The following is a 22,308-nucleotide window of genomic DNA, read 5'->3' as shown; positions in this document are numbered from 1 at the left end:
AGCTACAGAGATCAAATGCCACTTTTCCCACAAAGACGTCTCTGTTGACTTTTTAACCTAGAATGGTTTCTCAATACCCAGTTTGTTTTTGTGTGTGTGGAACATAAAACGTCACGCTTGATTATGCTGCCTTATAAGAAATTCAGAAAATAAGAAACATGCATTATCACTCCAAAACTGGACTATAAGCTACCTGAAGCAATGACAGTTCTACATCTAGGCCTTGGCAGCTGCATATTTAATAGTCTTTAACAAAGTCACCTATAATAATATACCAGCCTCTGAAACTGCTTTGTCAGCCTCTGCTTACAGCCTGAGTTTCTGAGTACAGTCCCTAGTCTAACAGTGCTCTGTTTAATACCAGCTCCTTGCATGCATTCCCAGGAGCCCCTGCCCTCTGAGGCACATTGCGTTTAGCAGTCCCAGGAGACCAGAAGCCCTAAAGTTTGCTAACAGTCTCAAGGTATAAATTTATCCACACCTCTGTGGTATCCTTAAAAAGATGTAACAATTAGGGGAACCTCAGTGACTCAGTCAGTTAAGCTTCTGACTCTTGATTTCAGCTCAGGTTATGATCTCAGGGTCATAAAATCAAGCTCTGAGTCGGGCTCCACACCAAGCACAGTCTGCTTAAGTCTGCCTCTCCCTCACCCCCTGCTCACACCAACACTCGTCCTCTTAAAAGAAAAAAAAAAAGGCTTACATTAGAAAAAAGAGCTAATTTTATTTTTTTATTTTTATTTTTTTTTTAGTATTTTATTTATTTATTTGACAGGCAGAGATCACAAGTAGGCAGAGAGGCAGGCAGAGAGAGAGGAGGAAGCAGGCTCCCTTGCGGAGCAGAAAGCCCGATGCGGGGCTCGATCCCAGGACCCTGAGATCATGACCTGGGCCGAAGGCAGAGGCTTAATCCACTGAGCCACCCAGGCGCCCCAAAAAAGCTAATTTTAAATTCAGAATTTCAAGAGAGTTCTATTTTCTATAAGTCTAAGATTATTTCAAAATAAAAAGTTAAACATTTTTTTCAACATAGTTTCCATAATAGAAAATTAACCAAGGCTTGATTATTTAAGGAACATAAAAAAAAAACCACTGTGGTGGTTCATCTGACACTCCCAACGGTGATTAATTTTAACAGGCCCACCAGGAAGTATTCTACATCTGCTAATTCACCTACAGTGTGTCCACAGATAACTCAAAAGGAGTAATTTCACAGTCTCTCCGTTGTGATGAGTTTATAGCCTGTGTACTCAATGACAAGGGTTCCACTAGATTCAGTCATTCGTGGCGTAGAGAATAGCTTATTAAACTCAGATAATACTCGGCATGTCCCATTAGTCCTTCCCTAGAACTTTATTCTTCTTAAAAAGGGATGACAAAGAAACATCCATGGCATCTACCCTCAAAGCAGCTGCTGATCATTCCATCTACCTCCAAGTACCAGGACAGAATGCCTGCCTGTTCTATAGCGTTCACCTGCTGCTTCTATTCCCCCTCCCCAAACTCAACTAAAATATTAAATATACTACTGAAAGACCAACATCATTGCAGTAAACAAGCCAGAGGTTGCCAGGAAGTTCTGTGTTGCACTTGGCCCTGGGGGAGCAGGCTGCCCTATGGGTAAGTCGTCACTTACTGAACAAGTAACCTGGAGTTGCTGCTGCTGCTGCTGCGGCGGCGGTGGCGGCGTCTGTTCCTGGGGAGTTTGCTGTTGTGGCTGCTGCTGAGGGTCCCATATATGGACAGTCTGAGCTGTGTTCTGGTAGGTGCCTGCCACAGCCTGCACAGCCACTGGAATGTGGATGTTGCCATTCATGAACTGTGCTGGAAAGAGAGAGTTTGCAAGGGTCTGCACTACCTCTTCATGGGAGTTTTTCACTACAGACGTGGTGCCCACCATCTTCTCCTTGTCATCCTCCAGCTTTACAGCTGCCAGGGCCGTGGGTGAGCCACTGACGTGAACTGCATTGTAGGCTTCCTGGGGAATGGCAATGTGGGTAATGCTCTGCTGCTGAGGATCCCCACGGGGCTGGGCAGAGTAAACAGGGATGGTCCAGGTTTCTCCTGTAGGGCTAGTAATGGTCCCAGTGGCACTGTACAGGTGGGCACTGTCTACTGTCAATAAGTCTGGCCTCAAAGACACATAACTCTGCTGCTGGCCCTGTGGAATGGCCAGCACGGTAGCCACCGGTTGCCCTGAGATGGCATAGGACACAGTGATGGGCATGTCCACTTTGCGCTTCTTCACTGGCTGGAGGACACTGGCTGTGCCAACCCGCCGTTCCCCTTCCCGGGGTGAGCCCTGCTGAGACGGTGGTGGGGAAAGGGCACCCACGGTCTGGATTTGGATCTGCTGACCCCCGGCAAGAGACTGGCCAGCCACTAGCTGAGCCTGGATCTGCTGATGTGGGATGTGCTCCTCTGGAATCTCTGCAGCCTGGATCTGCTGGGCTGCCTGCACGTGCTGCACCTGGATCTGGGCCGCCTGCAGCTGCGAAGGGCTGGGACTCTGCAGAGACGGGGTCTGGATGGAAGGGGCTGCCGGCTGTGGTGCTTGGCCTTGGATCTGCACCTGGACCTGGATGGGCTGCTCAGCAGGCTGGTGAACCGTGAGCTGCGGGGAGAGCTGCTGAGCCGAGACCTGCTGCGGAGACTGTTGTACCTGCACCTGTACCTGCAGTGACAAGACGCGGCAGTGAGTGAACAAGGCGACATCAGGAATCCAGCCCCAAAAGGAAGCCATCTCAGGCAGGCTCCCTAGGTAAGGTGAGGAGGAGGGGCTGCCATACCCAAAGCTTCTGAGGAGGTCACAATACCCAAAACCAAATGCAAAACTCTCCAGCATCACACAGCATTCAGAGCAACAATTATCTACCAAAGAAAGCAAGGCCATCAAGTGGATCTATGAAGAAAATATCAGATCTTGTTTTAAACTATGACCCACTTTGTTTTTGCATGTTGGTATAGTAGTACCAGTAGGTAATTTATAAAAATACAGTTGGGTGTGTGTTCAAAGAATAGTTTATCTATGGACTGAGTGATAAAAAGTATGGGGACCAATGTTCTAAAAGATCAGTAAGATAAGTACATTCCACAGGTGTGCAATTCTCAACCAAGGATCAAAACTACTCCCACCACAGCCTAGTGAAAAACACAGTAGAGACAAAACTTGTGAAATCCCTTTTGGAGGGACCTCCCTACATTGCTACTGAAATGCAGCATTAAAGAGTGCTTAACTAAGATACTTCTGTTTTAAAAAAGAAGCCAATAAAACCACCCCCCACAAGATTCCTGGTAATTTAACCTAAGGAAGGTTACTATAGCCTGAACCACACATTTCTGATGATAACGCAGCTCATTTCTTGTTGCTGTTACCTCAGCATACAGAGCACCATGAAAGGATGCCATGTATAGTCTGTAAATTGAAAAAAATATTTTTTTCCTCCAGACACACATCTAACACTAGTCTAGGAAGGTAAAAAGAAGGCAGATGAGAGATTATATCTTTTCCCTTTTTTTAAAAAAAAGATTTTATTTATTTGACAGAGACACAGGGAGAGAGGGAACACGAGTAGAGAGAGTACGAGAGGAGAAGCAGGCTTCCCGCCGAGCAGGGAGCCTGATGCAGGGCTCGAACCCAGGACGCTGGGATCATGACCGGAGCCGAAGACACACACTTAACAACTGAGCCCCCAGATGCCCTCTGACTCTTAATTTCAGCTTGGGTCATGATCTTGGGGTCATGTGATCAAGTAAGTTCCCTTGTCGGGCTCTACCCTCGGAGGGGAGCCTGCTTGGGATTCTCTCCTTCTGTCCCAACCCCTGCTCATGTGTGCATCTCTCTAAAAGAAATCAACTGCCCCCCCCCAAAAAAATGGGGACACGTGGGTGCTGCAGTTGGTGAAGCATCTAACTCTTGGTTTCAGCTCAGGTTATGATCTCAGGAGTCACAAGACTGAGTCCTGCGTTGGCTCTGTGCTCAGCAGGGAGTCAACTTGATATTCTGTCTCCTTCAGCCCCTCTCACTTGTGCTCTCTCCAAAATAAATGTGTTAAAAAAAAAAAAAAAAACCACTGAACTGTATACTTTAAATGGGTGAATTATACGAGAATTAGATCTCAATAAAGCCATCACCAATTAAAAAGATAAAAAAGGAATTTATGTAAAGAGAATAGGCCTAAAGTTAGACTTGAATTGCTGCTGTACTTTTCTAGCTGGGAGTCCCCAAGTTTCAATCTCCTCAGGTATAATAAAAAGGGGGAGGAACACCTGGGTGGCTCAGTCAGTTAAGTGTCTGCCTTTGGCTCAGGTCATGATCTTCGGGTACTGGGACTGAGCCCCTGGAGCCCCTCATCAGGATTCCTGCTCATGGGGAGCCTGCTTCTCCCTCTGCTTGCTGCTCCCCTGCTCGTGCTGTCAAATTAAACAAACAAACAAAAACCTTAAAAAAATAAAAATAAAAAGGGGGAGAATACCTAACTCCCTACATAGTTGTTATGAGCATAAATTAAGTAGGTACTCAATACCTAGGTTTCCTTCATTATAAGCAATATTTCTTTATACCAGTGAATCTCAGAATACAGTTTCCAGGCCAACAGCTACACCCAGGCCAACATCACCCAGGCACTTGTTAGAAACACCAGTTCTCAGGTCCCATCTCAGAACTACTGAATCAGAAACTCTGGGGAACAGGCCAACAATCTATCTTAACAAGTCTTCCAGGTGACTAATGCTTGCTCAAGTTTAGAACCAGTGCTTTACATAAGGTCGTAAAGGAAACTTATGAAACCAGTTACTACAGAACAGTTGTTTTCAAGCTTTTTGATCTCAAAAAATTATTGAGGATTCCCAATAGCCTCTTTTTTTCTTTTTAACATGGGTATAGTTACTGATATTTACCACACTAGAAATTAAAGCCTGGGTATCACACAAACCAGTCACATTAACATAAATAACAGCTGAAAGGCCTGTCTAGTTTTACTGTGCTTCACTTTACTGTGCTCACCACATGATGTTTTTTTTGTTGTTTAGATGAAGATGTGTGGTAACCCACACTGATCAAGTCTATTGGCGCTGTTTTTTTCAACAGCATTTGTTCACCTCGTGTCTCTGTGTCACATTTAGGAAATTCTCACATTTCAAATTTTATCATTATATTTTTTAATAGTGACTGGACAACAAGATCTGTGATGTTACTAAGTTACTTGTTGTAACTGTTTTGGACCCAACAAATCTCACCTATGGAAGATGGCAAACTTAAATCGATAAATGTGTGTGCTCTAACAGCTCTACCAACTGGCCAATTGCCCCTCCTTATGCCTCCCCATTCATTGAGACAAAAATAATACTGAAATTAGGCCAATTAATAACAACCATTTCTAAGTGAAAGGAAGAGTCATTTTCAAAAGCTAGAAATGATTCAACTTAGTGAGGAAGGCATGCTAAAAGCCAAGGCAGCCCAAAAGCTAGGCCTCTTATGCCAAACAGTCAAGTTGTGAATGCAAAGGAAAACTTTTTTTTTTTTAAGATTTTATTTATTTATTTGATAGAGACACAGAGAGAGGGAACACAAGCAGGGTGAGTGGGAGGGAGAAGCAGGCTTCCCACTGAGCAAGAAACCCAACGCTGGACTCGATCCCAGAATCCTGGGATCATGACCTGAGCCGAAGGCAGCCACTTAATGACTGAGCCACCCAGGTGCCCCACAAAGGAAAACTTCTTGAAGGAAATTCAAAGTGTTACTTCAGTGAACACATGAATGATAACACTAAACAGCTTTATTGCTGATAAGGAGAAAGTTTAAGTGGTTTGGATAGAAGATCAAGCCAGCCACAACATTTCCTTAAGCCAAAGCCTAATTCAGAGCAAGACCCCAACTCTCTTCAATTCTACAAAGGTTGAAGAGAGGTGAGGAACCTGCAGAAGAAAAGTTTGAGGCTAGCAGATGTTGGTTCATGTGGTTTGAGAAGCAGTCTCCATAACATAAAAGGGTAAGGTAAAGCAGCAAGTGCAGACGTAGAAGCTACCGCCAAGTTATCTAGAAGACCTAAGATAATTAACAAAGGTGGCTACACCAAACAGCTGATTTTCAGTGTAGATAAAACAAGATTATATTTGAAGAAGTTGCCATCTAGGACTTTCATAGCTAGAAAGGAGAAAGCAATGTCTGGCTTCAAAGCCTAAAAGAAACGCTGACACAATATCAGGGACTCAATGCAGCTGGTGACTTCCTGGTGAAGCTCATGTTCATCATTTATTATTCCAAGGATCCCAGGGCCCTTAGAATTTATGCTAAATCTACTCGGCTTATACTCTATTAACAGAGCAACAAAGGCTGGATGACAGCACATGTGTTTAACATGGCTTACTGAATATTTTGAGACCACTGTTGAGAGCTACTACTCAGAAAAAAGATTCTACTGCTCACTGACAATGCATGTGATTACCCAACGGCTCTAATGGACATGAACAACAAGATTATTGTTGTTTTCATGTCTGCGAATACAACATCCATCCTGCAGCCCAAAGAGGAGAGTATTTTTTCACTTTCAAGTCTTATAATTAAAAAAATGTATTTTCTAAGGTATATATGCTTGGATATAGAGAGTGATTCCTCTGAACATCTGGGCAAAGTAAACTGAAACTCTGGAAAGGATTCACCATTCTAGATGCCATCAAGAATATTCATGATTCGTGCACCTGGGTGGCTCACTTGGTTAAGCGACTGCCTTCAGCTCAGGTCATGATCCTGGAGTCTGGGGATTGAGTACCACGTCTGGCTCCCTGCTCAGCAGGGAGTGGCTTCTCCTACTGACCTCTCTCCTCTCATTCTCTCTCTCTCCCCCTCTCCAATAAATAAATAAAATCTTAAAAATAAAAAGAATATTCATGATTCATGGGAAGAGATTAAAATATCAACATTATCAGAAGTTTAAAAGAAATGGATTCTGATCTTCACAGATGACTTTAAAGGGTTCAACACTTCAGTGGAGACAGTAACTGCAGGTGGAAAGAGCAAGAGAACTACAACACGGAGCCTAAAGATGTGACTGAATTGGTGCATTCTCATGATAAAACTTTAATGGATGAAGAGTTGCTTCTTTTTTTTTTTTTTTAAGATTTTATTTATTTATTTGACAGAGAGAGATCACAAGTAGGCAGAGAGGCAGGCAGAGAGAGAGAGGAGGAAGCAGGCTCCCTGCCGAGCAGAGAGCCCGATGTGGGACTCGATCCCAGGACCCTGAGATCATGACCTGAGCCAAAGGCAGCGGCTTAACCCACTGAGCCACCCAGGTGCCCCGAAGAGTTGCTTCTTAAAGATGAGCAAAGAAAGTGGTTTCTAGAGATGGAATCTACACCTGGTGACAATGCTGTTTAGATTGGTGAAATGACGGGGGGCACCTGGGTGACTCAGCGGGTTAAAGCCTCTGCCTCTGCCTTCGGCTCACGTCACGATCTCAGGCTCCTGGGATTAAGCTCCACTTGAGACTCTCTGCTCAGCAGGCAGCCTGCTTTCCCCTCTCTGCCTGCCTCTCTGCCTACTTGTGATCTCTGTCAAATAAATAAATAAAATCTTAAAAAAAAAAAAAAAAGAAAAAAAAGACTGCTGAAATGAGGGTGCCTAGGTGGTTCAATTGGTTAAGCATCTGCTTTCGGCTCAGGTCATGATCCCAGGGTCTGGGGATCAAGTACTGCATCAGGCTCCTTGCTCAGTGGGGAGCCCGCTTCTCTCTGTGCCTTCCAGTCCTTCTGCTTGTACTCTCTCTCTCTGACAAAGAAGTAAAATCTTAAAAGCTGCCACATTCACCCCAACCTTCAGCAACTACCAATCAGCAGTCATCAACATCGAGGAAAGACCCTCCACCAGCAAAAAGATTACAACTCACTCAAAGCTCAGATGATGGTTAGCACATTTTTTAGCAATAAAGTATTTTTAAATTAAGGCATGGACATTCTTTAAGACATAATGCTATTGCACACTTAACAGACCACAGTATACCATGAATGACTTCTATACAAACCGAGAAACCAAAAAATTCATTTGACTCGCTTTATTGCAATATTCACTCTACTGCCGTAGTCTAGCACTGAATCTGCAATATCGTGGAGGTATGCCTGCATTTGCCAAAACAAAAAATTTATAAGAGTTGCCTTTTTTACATTTTTGCAAAACTCTTTAAGAGCTGACTTAATCGAAGACAGCTGGATTCTTGTATCTGCTTCTGCATTGTCTGCTGTGCACATATCATACGTGACCTCTAAAAATCACCACTGGTACATTCATGAGAAATTGGCAGTGAAAAAGGCAAATAACATCTCAGTATTATAGTAAAAACAGCTTTGACCTTAAGCAACCCTGCACGGGTACTGGTAGGGACTGGTCCTGGACCACCCTTTAAGAACCACTGCTATAGGGGCACCTATGTGGCTCAGTTGGTTGAGCGAGGGACTCTTGATTTTGCCTCAGATCATAATCTCAGGGTAGTGAGATTGAGCCCTGGTCAGGTCCTGCACTCATTGGGAAGTCTGCTTGAGATCTTCTGTGTTTCCTTCTGTCCCTTCCTCTGCATGCTCACTCTTTTTCAAATAAATAAATATTTAAATAAATCTTAAGGGAAAAAAAAGAACCACTGCTAGAGTTACATACATAGACATTTTATAATTATTATTACTTGCTTAAAAACAAAATTTTAAAAATCTGGCTATTGGGGTGTCTGGGTGGCTCAGTCAGTTAAGTCTCCAACTCTTGGTTTAGGCTCAAGTCATGATCTCCTTGGCGGAGAGATTGAGCACACACACGGAGCTCTGCGTTCAGCAGGGAGCTTACCTGAAGTTGCTCCCTCTGTCCCTCCGGCTACCGACACTCTCTCTCTCAAATAAATCTTATAAGTAAACTAAAAAACTGGCTATTATCACTAAATCATAGCCCATATGCTTCATAAGTTTACTGTATCTTTTTTCTTTTTTTTAAAAAATATTATTTATTTATTTATTTGACAGAGAGAGAGAGAGAGATCACAAATAGGCAGAGAGGCAGGCAGAGAGAGAGAGAGGAGGAAGTGGGCTCCCCGTCAAGCAGAGAGCCCGACGCGGGGCTCGATCCCAGGACCCTGAGATCATGACCTGAGCCGAAGGCAGCGGCTTAACCCACTGAGCCACCCAGGCACCCTGTATCTTTTTTTCTTAAAGACTTATCTATTTTATTTTTTTTTAAAGATTTTATTTATTTATTTGACAGATCACAAGTAGGCAGAGAGGCAGGCAGAAAGAGGAAGGGGAAGCAGGCTCCCTGCTGAGCAGAGAGCCTGATGCGGGGCTCAATCCCAGAACCCTGGGATCATGACCTGAGCTGAAGGCAGAGGCTTTATTTAACCCACTGAGCCACCCAGGCGCGCCAAGATTTATCTATCTTAGAGAGTCAGAGAGTGAGTGAGCAAGCACCTGGTGGTGGGGGCGAGGGGCGGGGAGAGAGAAAACCTCAAGCAGACTCCGGGCTGATTGAGGAGCACACAAGCGGCTTAATTTCCTGACAGTGAGATCATGACCTGAGCCAAGACCAACAGCTGGACAATTATTGCTCCTGCTGTATCTCTTTCAATTGATTTTTCTTAGAAATTATTTATCAACATTCAATCTTCCAACAGAAATGGAAACAGTTATCACAATAACTGTTTAATATGGAATATGGAATCAGAACTGCAGGGGCAGTGGGGGACAGGACTACTCCTCACTCCAGAATAAAGTACAAATAATCTGATGTCATTTTATTATTATTTTTTTTAAAGATTTATTTGACAAAGAGAGCACAAGCAGGGGGAGTAGTAGACAGAGGGAGAGGGAGAAACAGGCTCCCCACAGAGCAGAGGGAGCCTGACGTGGGCCTCAATCCCAGACCCCGGGAATCATGACCTGAGCCGAAGGCAGTTGCTTAACCAACTGAGCCACCCAGGCGCCCAATCTGATGCCATTTTAGATCCAAAGTAGTTAGAATTTAAAATTAGAGGAGTAAGAGTTAAAGCACTTTGTGACATTTCTTTACCAATGTCAACATACTGAATAAGAAATCAAATATTATACGTTCATCATCTTTATTCATAACTATCATAGGTCAGTAAGGATTGTTATTTATATTACCTCCCAATTTTAAAATTTATATAAAAACATTAACTTTTTATCTGGCTAATCACAACTACATGGTCATAGTAAGAATTTGGAAACTCAGCAAATAAACACAAAAAATTAAATTTTACTCAGAAAAGAAGCAAAAATGAAGTGAACTGAAAGAACTGTATGACTTCAAGTATTTCTTTGTAGTAAGAGTTGCTAAAAGAGTTCTCTTAAATAAACGGGGGGGGGGGCGCCTGGGTGGCTCAGTTGTTAAGCAGCTGCCTTTGGCACAGGTCATAATCTCAGTGCCCTGGGATCAACACCTGAATCAGGCTCCCTGCTCGGCAGGAAGCCTGCTTCTCCCTCTCCCACTTGCCCTGCTTGTGTTCCCTCTCTCGCTGTGTCTCTCTCTCAAATGAATCAATAAAATCTTTTTAAAAAGTTTTACTGATTTATCTGACAGAGAGAAAGATCACAAGTAGGCAGAGAGGCAGGCAGAGAGAGAGGGGGAAGCAGGCTCCCCACTGAGCACAGCCTGATGTGGGGCTCGATCCCAGGACCCTGAGATCATGACCTGAGCCAAAAGCAGCGGCTTAACCCACTGAGCCACCCAGGAGCCCCTAAATCAATAAAATCTTTAAAAAAAAGAGGAAAAGACAAAAATCTAAGGTAGACATTCAGAAGTTAGTACTGTGATTGAACAACTCTATGCTTTTAACAGGTTTAGCTATAATTTTCAAGGTTATAATACTCAGGTCAAGTGTCTCAAAAGAAAAAAAAAACTGACAGACTGATAACTAAGCAAAAAATATACACAGATTATTAAAAAGCATTTTGAAACTTAAGCCTAGATTTAAGATGATTCTCAATAGGTACAAAAAGGAAAAAAATCATCTCTAAGCTTGCATATCCTAGAAAAGTTGTATATCAAATGGGAGAGGGGGACATTTTGAGGGGAATGATTTCTTTTTCCTTCAAAAACCACTATTTTCCACCTTCTATCAATCCCTCATAAATCACAGTGTTTTAGTTTTCTTCACACAATTAAATCATTAACCTTCTCATTTAGCTCCCCTCACCTTTTCGAGGCTTAATTGCTGCCCCTGCCCCCGTTATTCAGAAGAGAAGCATAACTGTATTTCTGGGCTCTTGACCACATAAGATGTACGGCTTTCTTCTTGAGCATTCTGACTTTATATTTCAACCTGGTAAGACTGCTTTCTGGGTCTTCTGTACAGCTATGACACTGCAATTAGATCTCAATTCTGAGCTGGTTTTGGTTTTTTTTATTCTCATGACTTTTTTTTTTCTCAGATTCCTTACTCCACTGAGTATATTACCAATTAAGTTTTTCAGAAGCTATGTCTGAATGTGATCCATGAAGCAGCATATTCAGCATCAACCTGGAAATTTATGAGAAATGCAAATTTTCGAGGCACCTGGGTGGCTCAGTTGGTTAAGCATCTGCCTTCCACTCGGGTCATGATCTCGGAGTCCTGGGATCAAGCCCATCACTGGACTCCAAGCTCAGCAGGGAGTATGCTTCTCCCTCTGTCCCTCCCCCTGCTTTCTCTCTCATGCACTCTTTCAAATAAATAATATCTTTTTTTTTTTTAAGATTTTATTTACGTATTTGACAGACAGAGGTATTTGACAGACAGAGATCACAAGTAGGCAGAGAAGCAGGCAGAGAGAGAGAGGAAGGGAAGCAGACTCCCCGCCAAGCAGAGAGCCCGATGTGGGGCTCGATCCCAGGACCCTGATATGACCTGAGCCGAAGGCAGAGGCTTTAACCCACTGAGCCACCCAGGCGCCCCCCCTCTTTTTTTTTTTTTTTAAGATTTTATTTGTTTACTTGACAGAGAGAGAGAGAGAGAGCAGCAGAGGAAAAGCAGGAAGCAGATTCCCTGCTGAGCAGGGAGCCCTATGCAGGACTCAATCCCAGGACCCCAGGATCATGACCTGAGCCGAAGGCAGACACTTAGTGAACTGAGCCACCCACGTGCCCCAATAAATAAAATCTTAAAAAAAAAAAAATTCTCTGGAAATGAAAACATTATGTCAATGAAACATCTATACTCCATGTTCACAGCATTATTTATAATAAGACAGGAAAATGGTTGAGTGTCTGCCAACGGATGAAGAAATTCTGACCTTTGTGAAACAGATGGACATTGATGGCTTTATGCCAGTAAGTCAGAGAAAAACAAATACTACATGATTTCACATATATGGAAGCTAAAAAGAAACTCATAGATAAAGAGATCAATTTATGACTACTAAAAGTGGGCACAGGGAGGAGGAAGAACAGGATGAATGTGGTCAAAAGGTATTAACTCAGAGCTGTAAGATACAGAAGTGCTAGGGAGATAATGTACAACAGGATGACTGTAGCTAATATGGCTGCATGGTATAGAGAAAAGTTGTTAGGAGAGTGAATCCTAAGAGCTTACATCACGAAGGGAAAAACTTCCTTTTTCTTAACCTTTTTTAATCTATATGAGGTGACAGAAGTTAACCAAACTTTTATTGTGGTAATCATTTCATGATATGTAAGTCAAATCATTAAGGTGTATACCTTAAACTTATACATGCTATATGATCTCAATAAAATTGGGGAAAAATGCAAACATTTAGAAGTGACCCCAGTCCTACCTACACTAAATCAGAATTCAGGGCATGGGGTGAGGGAAGCAGCCATTCTCTCCTTTTTTAAGACTTATTTGACAGCGCGGGCCTTCGGGAGAGTGCACGTAAGAGCAGGAGTTGGGGGAGGGGCAGAGACTCTCAAGCAGACTCCCCACTGAGCATGAAGCCAGGATGAGCCACCCAGGTGCCCTAGCCATTTTTCATTTTAAGAAACTCTCCAGGTGAGGGGCATCTGGATGGCTAGGATGGTTAAGCAGATGACTCCTGGTTTCTGCTCAGGTTTTGATATCGGCGGGGGGAGTGGCAGAGATGACCCGTGTTGGGCTCTGTGCTCACGGAGTGTGCTTCAGGACTCTCTCTCTCCTTCTGCCCTCCATGAGCCTCTCTCTTTCTAAAATAAGTATCTTAAAACAAAACCTCTCCAGGTGATTCTACTCACCTGGATAACCACTAGTCTAGAAGTTTTATTGGCCCTGACTTGTCAACATTCTTAATTAGTTTGCAGATGGAAAATCTTTTCCTTTTTCCTCAGTGTCATTCATAACCTAAGTAATTCAAAGCTCAACACATAAGGACTAAGTATTCCAACTAAGGAACAATGAGAAACCATGAAGTAACACATGTACTACCAATATTAGGAATCTTTTCTTCCAATCACTGAAACTCAAACAAAACCAAAAAAACGTATCTAGTACCACTTCTTGGATTTTTTTTTTCTTCTTCTGGGTAAAGTGTAAAATAAAATCAGTATTTCATTTAAAGGAGAAAAGGGGCACCTGGGGGCACAGTCAAGTCAATTAAGTGGCTGACTCTTATTGTCAGGCCAGGTCATGATCTCAGGGTCATGAGATCAAGCCCCATGTGGTGTTCTGCTCAGTGCAGAATCGGCTTGAGACTCTCACTCCCTCAGCAACCCCCCCAGAATGAATAAATAAATCTTTAAATAAATAAATAAGAAAATAAACTGAACGTTTAGGGTCAATTTCCACATTCTGCCTCATAAACAACTTTTAAAATTACTTTATTTCCACAGGATAGAGTAAACAATTCTCCCCTCACATTCCTCTGAAGCTGTGCTGGTCCAATATCCTCTACCTATAGTTGGCCATCACCTGTAATGTTCAAACTATAGCGTGCTACAAGTTCAAAACATAACCAGATTTCAAGGATTTGTACCAAAAAAGGGGAAAATGGTTTTTAATATTATACTGATTACATGTTGAAGTATTAGATTAAATAAAATGTAATTAAAAAATCAATTTCACCTTTCTTTTGTCCCCTTTAAAAAACAGTACTAGGAAACTCATGTAGCTCACGTTCCATTTCATGTTCTGAGTCTCACTGAGGAGGGATGGTTGAGGACAGTGCTCAACATGGTAGAAGAACACCCCACTAGGTAAGGAATCACACACGCAGGAACCTACCTGCACCTTTTAACAACTAGTCTAGCAAAAATTTAGGGACCCTGGTAGAATTCCTATTCAACTAACACTCTTCTGAAAATGGTAAAGTCTCTACTCACGTATTAAACATTTACCAAACTCTTATACGAATGAACTTAGAAATACGGTAAGGGAAGAGATTTAAATTTGAGTAAAAGGCTGGACATGAAGAGCCAGGAAAAGGAATAATACGTGGTTCACTGATCCAAGTGATGATCAGGATCCCAATCGGCCCACAATGTGCCAGTGAGGGAGGAGCTGACTGCAGTCCCGTTTTTGGCTGCACACCCATGTTTGCAGAATACATCATAAAACGAGCGCTGCCTCTCTAAGGCAGAAGCCAGACTCATTCTCCGAACCTCTCCTGCAGCTAGTGCGGGCATGTGACCAAAGCTTCCCAAATTAGACACACCGCATGAAATTTGGACTCAGAAGGGAGCAACATGAGGCAGCAAGAACCACAACCTCCATTTTCTGGTGAGAGTGGAGGAATATGGCAGAAATGGAGCAGGATGGCATAGATCCCAATGAGACTGTGGTAGAGCAAGGACCTGTGCCCAGGGGTGTGGCAGAAAGTCTCTGCCAGAGCAGGCCAGCAATGTGACCTGAGTCCTGTGCCTGGCTGCAATCTCCAAGACCCATTCTCCAGCCCTCCCACCAATTCCTTGAGCTAACTACTATCCTTTAGTCATTTTCTTTCTGAATAAAAAAGGGGGATGAGGGGGAATGTCTAATATTTATAACTAAAAATCAATACCCAGATGGATACAGAAAATATCACACCAAGCTAAAAACCTTAAAATAGCATTTACTCTGGGAGAGGAGGATATTCAGGGGAGTTACTAGAGATCTGAATTGCATCTGTTAAGTTTATGTATTGAAGAAAAAAAGAATGGGGCGTCTGAGTAGCTTAGTTGGTTAAGCATCTGACTCTTGATCTCAGTTCAGGTCTTGATTTCACGGTCTTGAGTTCAAGCCCCATATTGGGCTCCATGCTGGGTGTGGAGCCTACCTACTTAAAAAAAAAAGGAAAAGAAAAAAAAACGGGTAAAATGGCACTACCAACAGTGTGGGAATAAATGTTTGGGTACTTTTAAAATATCTGAAAAGCGACTGAGGCCCAAGGTAGGAATGGCACTAATGAGAAGAGGAAGAAGAAAAAACAGCAGCTATTATTTATTTATTAAAGGATTACTATGTGCCAGGGAATGTGTTTAGGACTTAATATTTTATATAACCCTCAAAGTAACTACAACATAAATTCTTTTATTTTCATGATGTAGATAAGTAAATGGACTCTGTGTTTAAATCACTTGCTTAAGATGACGTATCTAAAGTTGCAGAGACAGACCAGAATCCTGTTTGTCTTGGAGCCAAGTCTGGCTTTTGATTAACTCTTTGTCATTCTCGGTAATTCCACACTATGATGAGGGGTTACGAACCATCCAGCATGGAGGGGACGTACAACAGCAAGAAGAAAAAGAGGAAGAGGGACAAGAGTTGAAATAACAAATGAAGAGTTGCAAAAGGAGCAAGTGATGAGAGGTCCCCTTTCCCAAAGTACCCTTCACTTAGTGCAGCCAGACTGACCAAACAGCCCTGTGTGAAGCCTCAGTTCCTACCCTGTAAAAGGGTAGAAGAACAAGCAATTTCATGGATGCGAAATGAAACCCAAACCCTGGGATTCACCATCAGAAGGCCTTCTTTTGGGGTGCCTGGTGGCTCAGTAGGTTAAGCCTCTGCCTTTGGCTCAGGTCATGATCTCAGGGTCTCTGCTCGGCAGGGAGCCCGCGTCTCTCTCTCTCTGCCTCCCTCTCTGCCTACTTGTGATCTCTCTCTCTCTTTCTTTGTGTCAAATAAATAAAATCTTTAAAAAGAAAAAAAAAAAAAGAAAGAAAAAAGAAGGCCTTCTTTCTAGCACATGCATCTAACTCCATGTGGATGCTTTAGGAAGCACCCAACTCAAGAGGGTTCTTGAAAGAGAAGTTCCAAATGAATCCCCTTTATCCAGCTCAGGCTAACCAACCAGGAACAGAAAACCTGGACCTTTCCTAGTACTATACACACTATCAAGGCATTTATATGACAGCTTTTGTTTTTGTCCTTAGAAGTTGCCTCCGTATCTTACCTAAATGAATGATACTGTGGTATAATAAAAAAAATATGTATTTTATTTCCTCTGGCTCCTGGCCAGAGCTCCTAAAACCTTTATAAGTTTGTAAGTGGTGATAAAAATGCTAGATCCATCTTGTGTTCTATTGAGGCAACTCTTGGTGGGCTCCTCGACAGAGGCTGGTCACCAGAAAGACCAAGCCATGATTAGAAGCTTGATACTTTCAGCCCCACACTCCATTCTCTGGAGAAGAAAGACAGAAATTGAGATACTAATGGATTGTACCTATGGGATATAGCCTCCATAAAAATCCCAGAAGTATGGGGTTCAGGGAACTGATTTTGTTGGTGAACATGCCAGGAATGTGGTGTACCCCAGTTCCATATGGACAGAGGCTCCTATATATCTTTATCTGGCTATTCATTTTTATCTTCTATCATATCATTTATTACGTAATATACCAACAAATGTGTTTTCCTGAGTTCTATGAGTTGTTCCAACAAATTATGAAACCTAAGGAGGGGTAGTAAGAACCCCAACTGATAGCTAGTCAATCAGAAGTACAGATGATATCCTAGGACCTGACTGGTATATGAGCTGGAGGGCAGTCTTGTGGGACGGATCCCTTAACCTGTGGGACCTGACACTAATTCCAAGTAGACAGTGTCAACTGAATTGTAGGACAGCTAGCTGATGTCAGAGAATTGGTCAATGTGGGAAAAAACCCCACACATTTGGTGGCCTGAAGTGTGACTGTGTTAGTAGTAGAGAGTAAAGGAACACAGTGAAGCTTATTCAGATGGCTACTTCTGTGATTAACCTTTAACATGTACCTTTGTCTCCCACCAATTCACTAAAACTGTTCTAAGGATGTAATTACTGTGTCAAAACTAACAATGTCTGTGCTGCTTCTAGGCTGGATGGATGCGGAAGTCTGACAGAGGAAACTCTCTAAGGTGGTTAACACATGGTTTTTAAAAAGCAATCTAGGGGCACCTGGGTGGCTCAGTGGGTTAAGTCGCTGCCTTCAGCTCAGGTCATGATCTCAAGGTCCTGGGATCAAGTCCCGCATCGGGCTCTCTGCTCAGCCGGGAGCCTGCTTCCTTCTCTCTCTGCCTGCCTCTCCATCTACTTGTGATTTCTCTCTGTCAAATAAATATATAAAATCTTTTTTAAAAAAATAAATAAATAAAAAGCAATCTAATTTTTCCATAATTAAAAAAAAAAGCAATTTAGAAAACAGCCTAGGTTCTCAAGACAGTAAATCGTTCTGAAATTTTAAATAACAGTAATACAGAAATAATTTTTAATTCTTATTAAAAAAGAGTTAGATTGAGGGGTGCTTGGGTGGCTCAGCTGGTTAAGCAACTGCCTTCAGCTCAGGTCATGGTCCTGGAGTCCCCGGATTGAGTCTGGCATCAGGCTTCCTGCTCAGCAAGGAGTCTGCTTCTCCTCTACTCACAACTCCCCCCCTTCCTCTCTCTTCTTATTCTCTTTCAAATAAATAAAATCTTAAGAAAAAAAGGGGGGGTTAGGTTAAGACACTGAGACACAATACAGCTGACCCTTTAACAACTTGTGTTGAACTGCATGGGTCCACTTATATGCAGGTTTTTTCTGATAGATGCAGCAGAGTACTGAATATGTATTTTCTTGGGGTACCTAGGTAGCTCAGTTGGTTAAATGTCATGATCTCATGGGTCATGATCTCATGGGTCATGACACTGAGCCCTGCCCTACATCAGGCTCTGTGGACTCTGCTTGAGATTCTCGACCTCTGCCCCCCACACCCTCACATGCGCATGCATACTCTCTCTCAAATAAAATTTTTAAAAAAGGAAAATGTATTTTTTCTTCCTTATGATTTAACATTTTCTTTTGTTTAGATTATGAGAATACAGTATATAACACATGTAACATACAAAATATTTGTTAACTGACTGCTAATGTTGTCAGTAAGACTTCCAGTCAACAGTAGGCTATTAAGTTTTTGGGGAGTCAAAAATTACAAGAGGGACAAAGGTGGCTTAGTCGGTTAAGTGGCTGCCCTTGGCTCAGGTCATGATCCCAGGGTCCTGGAATCAAGTCCTACATCCGGCTCCCTGCTGAACAGGGAGCCTGCTTTTCCCTTTGCCTGCAGCAAACCCTGCTTGTGCACTCTCTCTGACAAATAAATAAATAAAAATCTTTTAAAAAATTACATGAAGATTTGCAGCTGTGCAGGGAGCCAACACCCCTAACCCCACATTGTTCAAGAGTCAACTGTACCATGGGGCAAAGAGTCTTTTAACCATGTGAATTGAGAAGGCAGGTCTGTTTAGACGTACATGACAGTACGTACATATGTCACCCCTCTAGCCTTATCCAGTCATTCAATGCACTCTAGTTAGACCCACCTTTTTGCCCTTTTTTAAAAGTACACTCCACACCCAGTGTGGAGCCCAACATGGGGCTCCAATTCATGACCCTGAGTTCAAGACCTGAGCTGAAATCATTTAACTAACTGAGCTACCTAGGCACCCCTGTCTTTCTGCCATTTAAAAAAAATAAGTAGGCTCTCACCGTAGGGCTTTCTGATGTGGAATGCTCTTTCCTCAGATAACCACCATGGTTCATCTGCCAACACTTTGGTCTTAACTCAATGTTAAGAGCACACTGAGCTTATCCTGATCCCCCCACCTGCTTTTGTTTCACTCCTCTGCATTCATCACTATATGGTAAGATTTTTCTTATGTAACCATCTCTCTCCTTCCAGATATAATGTTATACTCCACAAATCAGGGAGCTTTCGGTCTAGCATCTAGAGCAAAGGGCTTTATCCATAGAGACATAAGATGTCTCAAAGGGAAGAAAAGATTAAGAATCATTGTCCTGGGACGTCTGGGTGGCTCAATCATTAAGCGTCTGCCTTTACCTCAGGTGAAGATCCCAGGGTTCTGGGATCAACCCCTGCACCAGGCTCCCTGTTCAGTGGGAAGCCTGCTTCTCCCTCTCCCACTCCCTGCTTGGATTCCCTCTCTCGTGGCCTCTCTCTTTCTCAAATAAATAAAATCTTAAAACAAAAACACTGCCCCATACCTACAAGTTCAAAGCAAAATATTCCCAAACAGCACTTTTCTTTCATTGCAAAATTAGTTGTGTTTTTTTTGTGTTTTTTTTTTTTTTTAAGATTTATTTATTTTTAGAGAAAGAGCACATGAACTTAGCACATACTAAGCAGGGAGCCCAGTGCAGAGCTTGATCCCACAAACCAAAGACAACAACCTGAGTCCAAACCAAGAGTCAGATGCTCACCTGACTGAGTCATTCAGGCGCCTCTTGTGTTTACTTAAAAATTCAAGCCCATTCAATGTCATCAAAACCATCTATGAAAAACCCACAGCAAATATCATTCTCAATGGAGAAAAACTGAGAGCTTTTCCGCTAAGGTCAGGAACATTGCAGGGATGTCCGTTATCATCACTGCTATTCGACATAGTACTAGAAGTCCTAGCCTCAGCCATCAGACAACAAAAAGAAATTAAGGCATCCAAATCGGCAAAGAAGTCAAACTATCACTCTCTGCAGATGATATGAAACTTTATGTGGAAAACCCAAAAGACTCAACTCCAAATCTGCTAGAACTTGTACAAGAATTCAGTAAAGTGTCAGGATATAAAATCAATGCACAGAAATCAGTTGCATTTCTCTACACCAACAAGACAGAAGAAAGAGTAATTAAGGAGTCAATCCCATTTACAATTGCACCCAAAACCATAAGATACCTAGGAATAAACCTAACCAAAGAGGAAAAGAATCTGTACTCAGAAAACTATAAAGTATACATGAAAGAAATTGAGTAAGACACAAAGAAATGAAAAAACATTCCATGCTCAGGGATTGGAAGAACAAATATTGTGAAAATGTTTATGCTACCTAAAGCAATCTACACATTTAATGCAATCACTATCAAAATACCATCAATTTTTTTCAAAGAAATGGAACAAATAATCCTAAAATTTATATGGAATCAGAAAAGACCTCGAATAGCTAGAGGAATGTTGAAAAAGAAAGCCAAAGTTGGTGGCATCACAATTCTAGACTTCAAGCTCTATTACAAAGCTGTCATCATCAAGACAGTATGGTACTGGCACAAAAACAGACACACAGACCAGTGGAACAGAATAGAGAACCCAGAAAAAGACCCTCTACTCTATGGTCAACTAATCTCCGACAAAGCAAGAAAGAATGTCCAATGGAAAAAAGACAGTCTCTTCAACAAATGATGTTGGGAAAATGGGACAGCCACATGCAGAAGAATGAAACTGGACCATTTTCTTACACCACACATGAAAATAGACCCAAAATGGATGAAGGACCTCAATGTGAGAAAGGAATCCATCAAAATCCTTGAGGAGAACACCGGCAGCAACCTCTTCCGCCTCAGCTGCAGCAACTTCTTCCTAGGAACATCACCAAAGGTAAGGGAAGCAAGGGCAAAAATGAACTGGGACTTCATCAAGATCAAAAGCTTTTACACAACAAAGGAAACAGTCAACAAAACCAAAAGACAACAGACAGAATGGGAGAAGATATTTGCAAACACATCAGATAAAAGGCTAGTACCCAAAATCTATGAAGAACTTATCCAACTCAACACCCAAAGAACAAATAACCCAATCAAGAAATGGGCAGAGGACATGAACAGACATTTCTGCAAAGAAGACATCCAAATGGCCAACAGACACACGTGAAAGTGCTCTACATCACTCGGCATCAGGGAAATACAAAAAATACAAATCAAAACCACAATGAGATACCACCTCACACCAGTCAGAATGGCTAAAATTAGTAAGTCAGGAAACGACAGATGATGGTGAGGATGCAGAGAAAGGGGAACTCTCCTACACTGTTGGTGGGAATGCAAGCTGGTGTGACCACTCTGAAAGGCAGCACGGAGGTTCCTCAAAAACTTGAAGTAGAGCTGCCCTACGACCCAGCAATCACACTACTGGGTATTTACCCTAAAAATAAAAATGTAGTGATCCGAAGGGGCACGTGTACCCTAATGTTTATTTATAGCAGCAATAACCACAATAGCCAAACTATGGAAAGAACCTAGATGTCCATCAACAGATGAATGGATAAAGAAGATGTGTTCAATATATACAATGGAATACTATGCAGCCATCAAAAGAAATGAAATTTTACCATTTGCAATGACATGGATGGAACTAGAGGGTATCGTGCTGAGCAAAGGAAGTCAATCAGAGAAAGACAATTATCATATAATCTCCCTGATATGTAGAATTTGAGAGGCAATGTGGGGGGTTTGCTGGGTAGGGAAGGAAAAAAATGAAATAAGATGGGATTGGGAGGGAGACAAACCATAAGAGACTCTTAATCTCACAAAACAAACTGAGGATTACTGGGGCTGCGGAGGTAAGGAGAGGGTGGTTGGGTTATGCATATAACCCAACATTTGTGGTTGGGTTATGGACATTGGGGAGGAGGGTATGTGCTATGGTGAGTACTGTTTAGTGTGTAAACTAGCAATTCACAGACCTGTACCCCTGGGGCTAATAATACATTATATGTTAATAAAAAAATTTTAAAAAGATAAATTAAAGTAAAATTCAACCCCAGCATGGAGCCCAGTTAAAAATAAATAAACAAATAAAAATTGAGCTCTTCTCCTTAGCACCCCACTCCCAAGCCTAATTACTGTTTTGAACTTTACTTCTATTGTTCAAGAACTACTACATTCTGCATGTTAAAAAAAGTGATACTAAACTGGTTTTGACCCTCAGCAATCTGCTAAACATCCTACCCTGTCAAAACATGTAGATCTGGGACGCCTGGTTGGCTCAGCTGGTTAAGCAGCTGCCTTCGGCTCAGGTCATGATCCCAGCATCCTGGGATCGAGTCCCACATCGGGCTCCTTGCTCAGCAGGGAGCCTGCTTCTCCCTCTGCCTCTAGCCTGCCACTCTGTCTGCCTGTGCTTACTCTCTCTCTCT

At 42.4% G+C, this 22,308-nt stretch overlaps 1 protein-coding gene across 4 annotated transcripts in view; it reads right to left on the bottom strand.

The window, feature by feature from the left end:
• QRICH1 (glutamine rich 1) overlaps window positions 1-22,308 on the bottom strand; it is a 54,195-nt gene that overhangs the window by 16,643 nt on the left and 15,244 nt on the right. For all 4 annotated transcript variants that reach the window (XM_044253601.1, XM_044253597.1, XM_044253599.1 and 1 more), the window contains one exon: window positions 1,637-2,674. In XM_044253601.1, the coding sequence (XP_044109536.1) occupies window positions 1,637-2,674 (1,038 nt within the window). The remainder of the gene's footprint in view (window positions 1-1,636; window positions 2,675-22,308) is intronic.

Source organism: Neovison vison, chromosome 6, assembly GCF_020171115.1.
Source record: "Neovison vison isolate M4711 chromosome 6, ASM_NN_V1, whole genome shotgun sequence".
Lineage (NCBI taxonomy): Eukaryota > Metazoa > Chordata > Mammalia > Carnivora > Mustelidae > Neogale > Neogale vison.
Note: the sequence above shows the minus strand (reverse complement) of the source record. Positions and strands in the feature narration are given on the sequence as shown.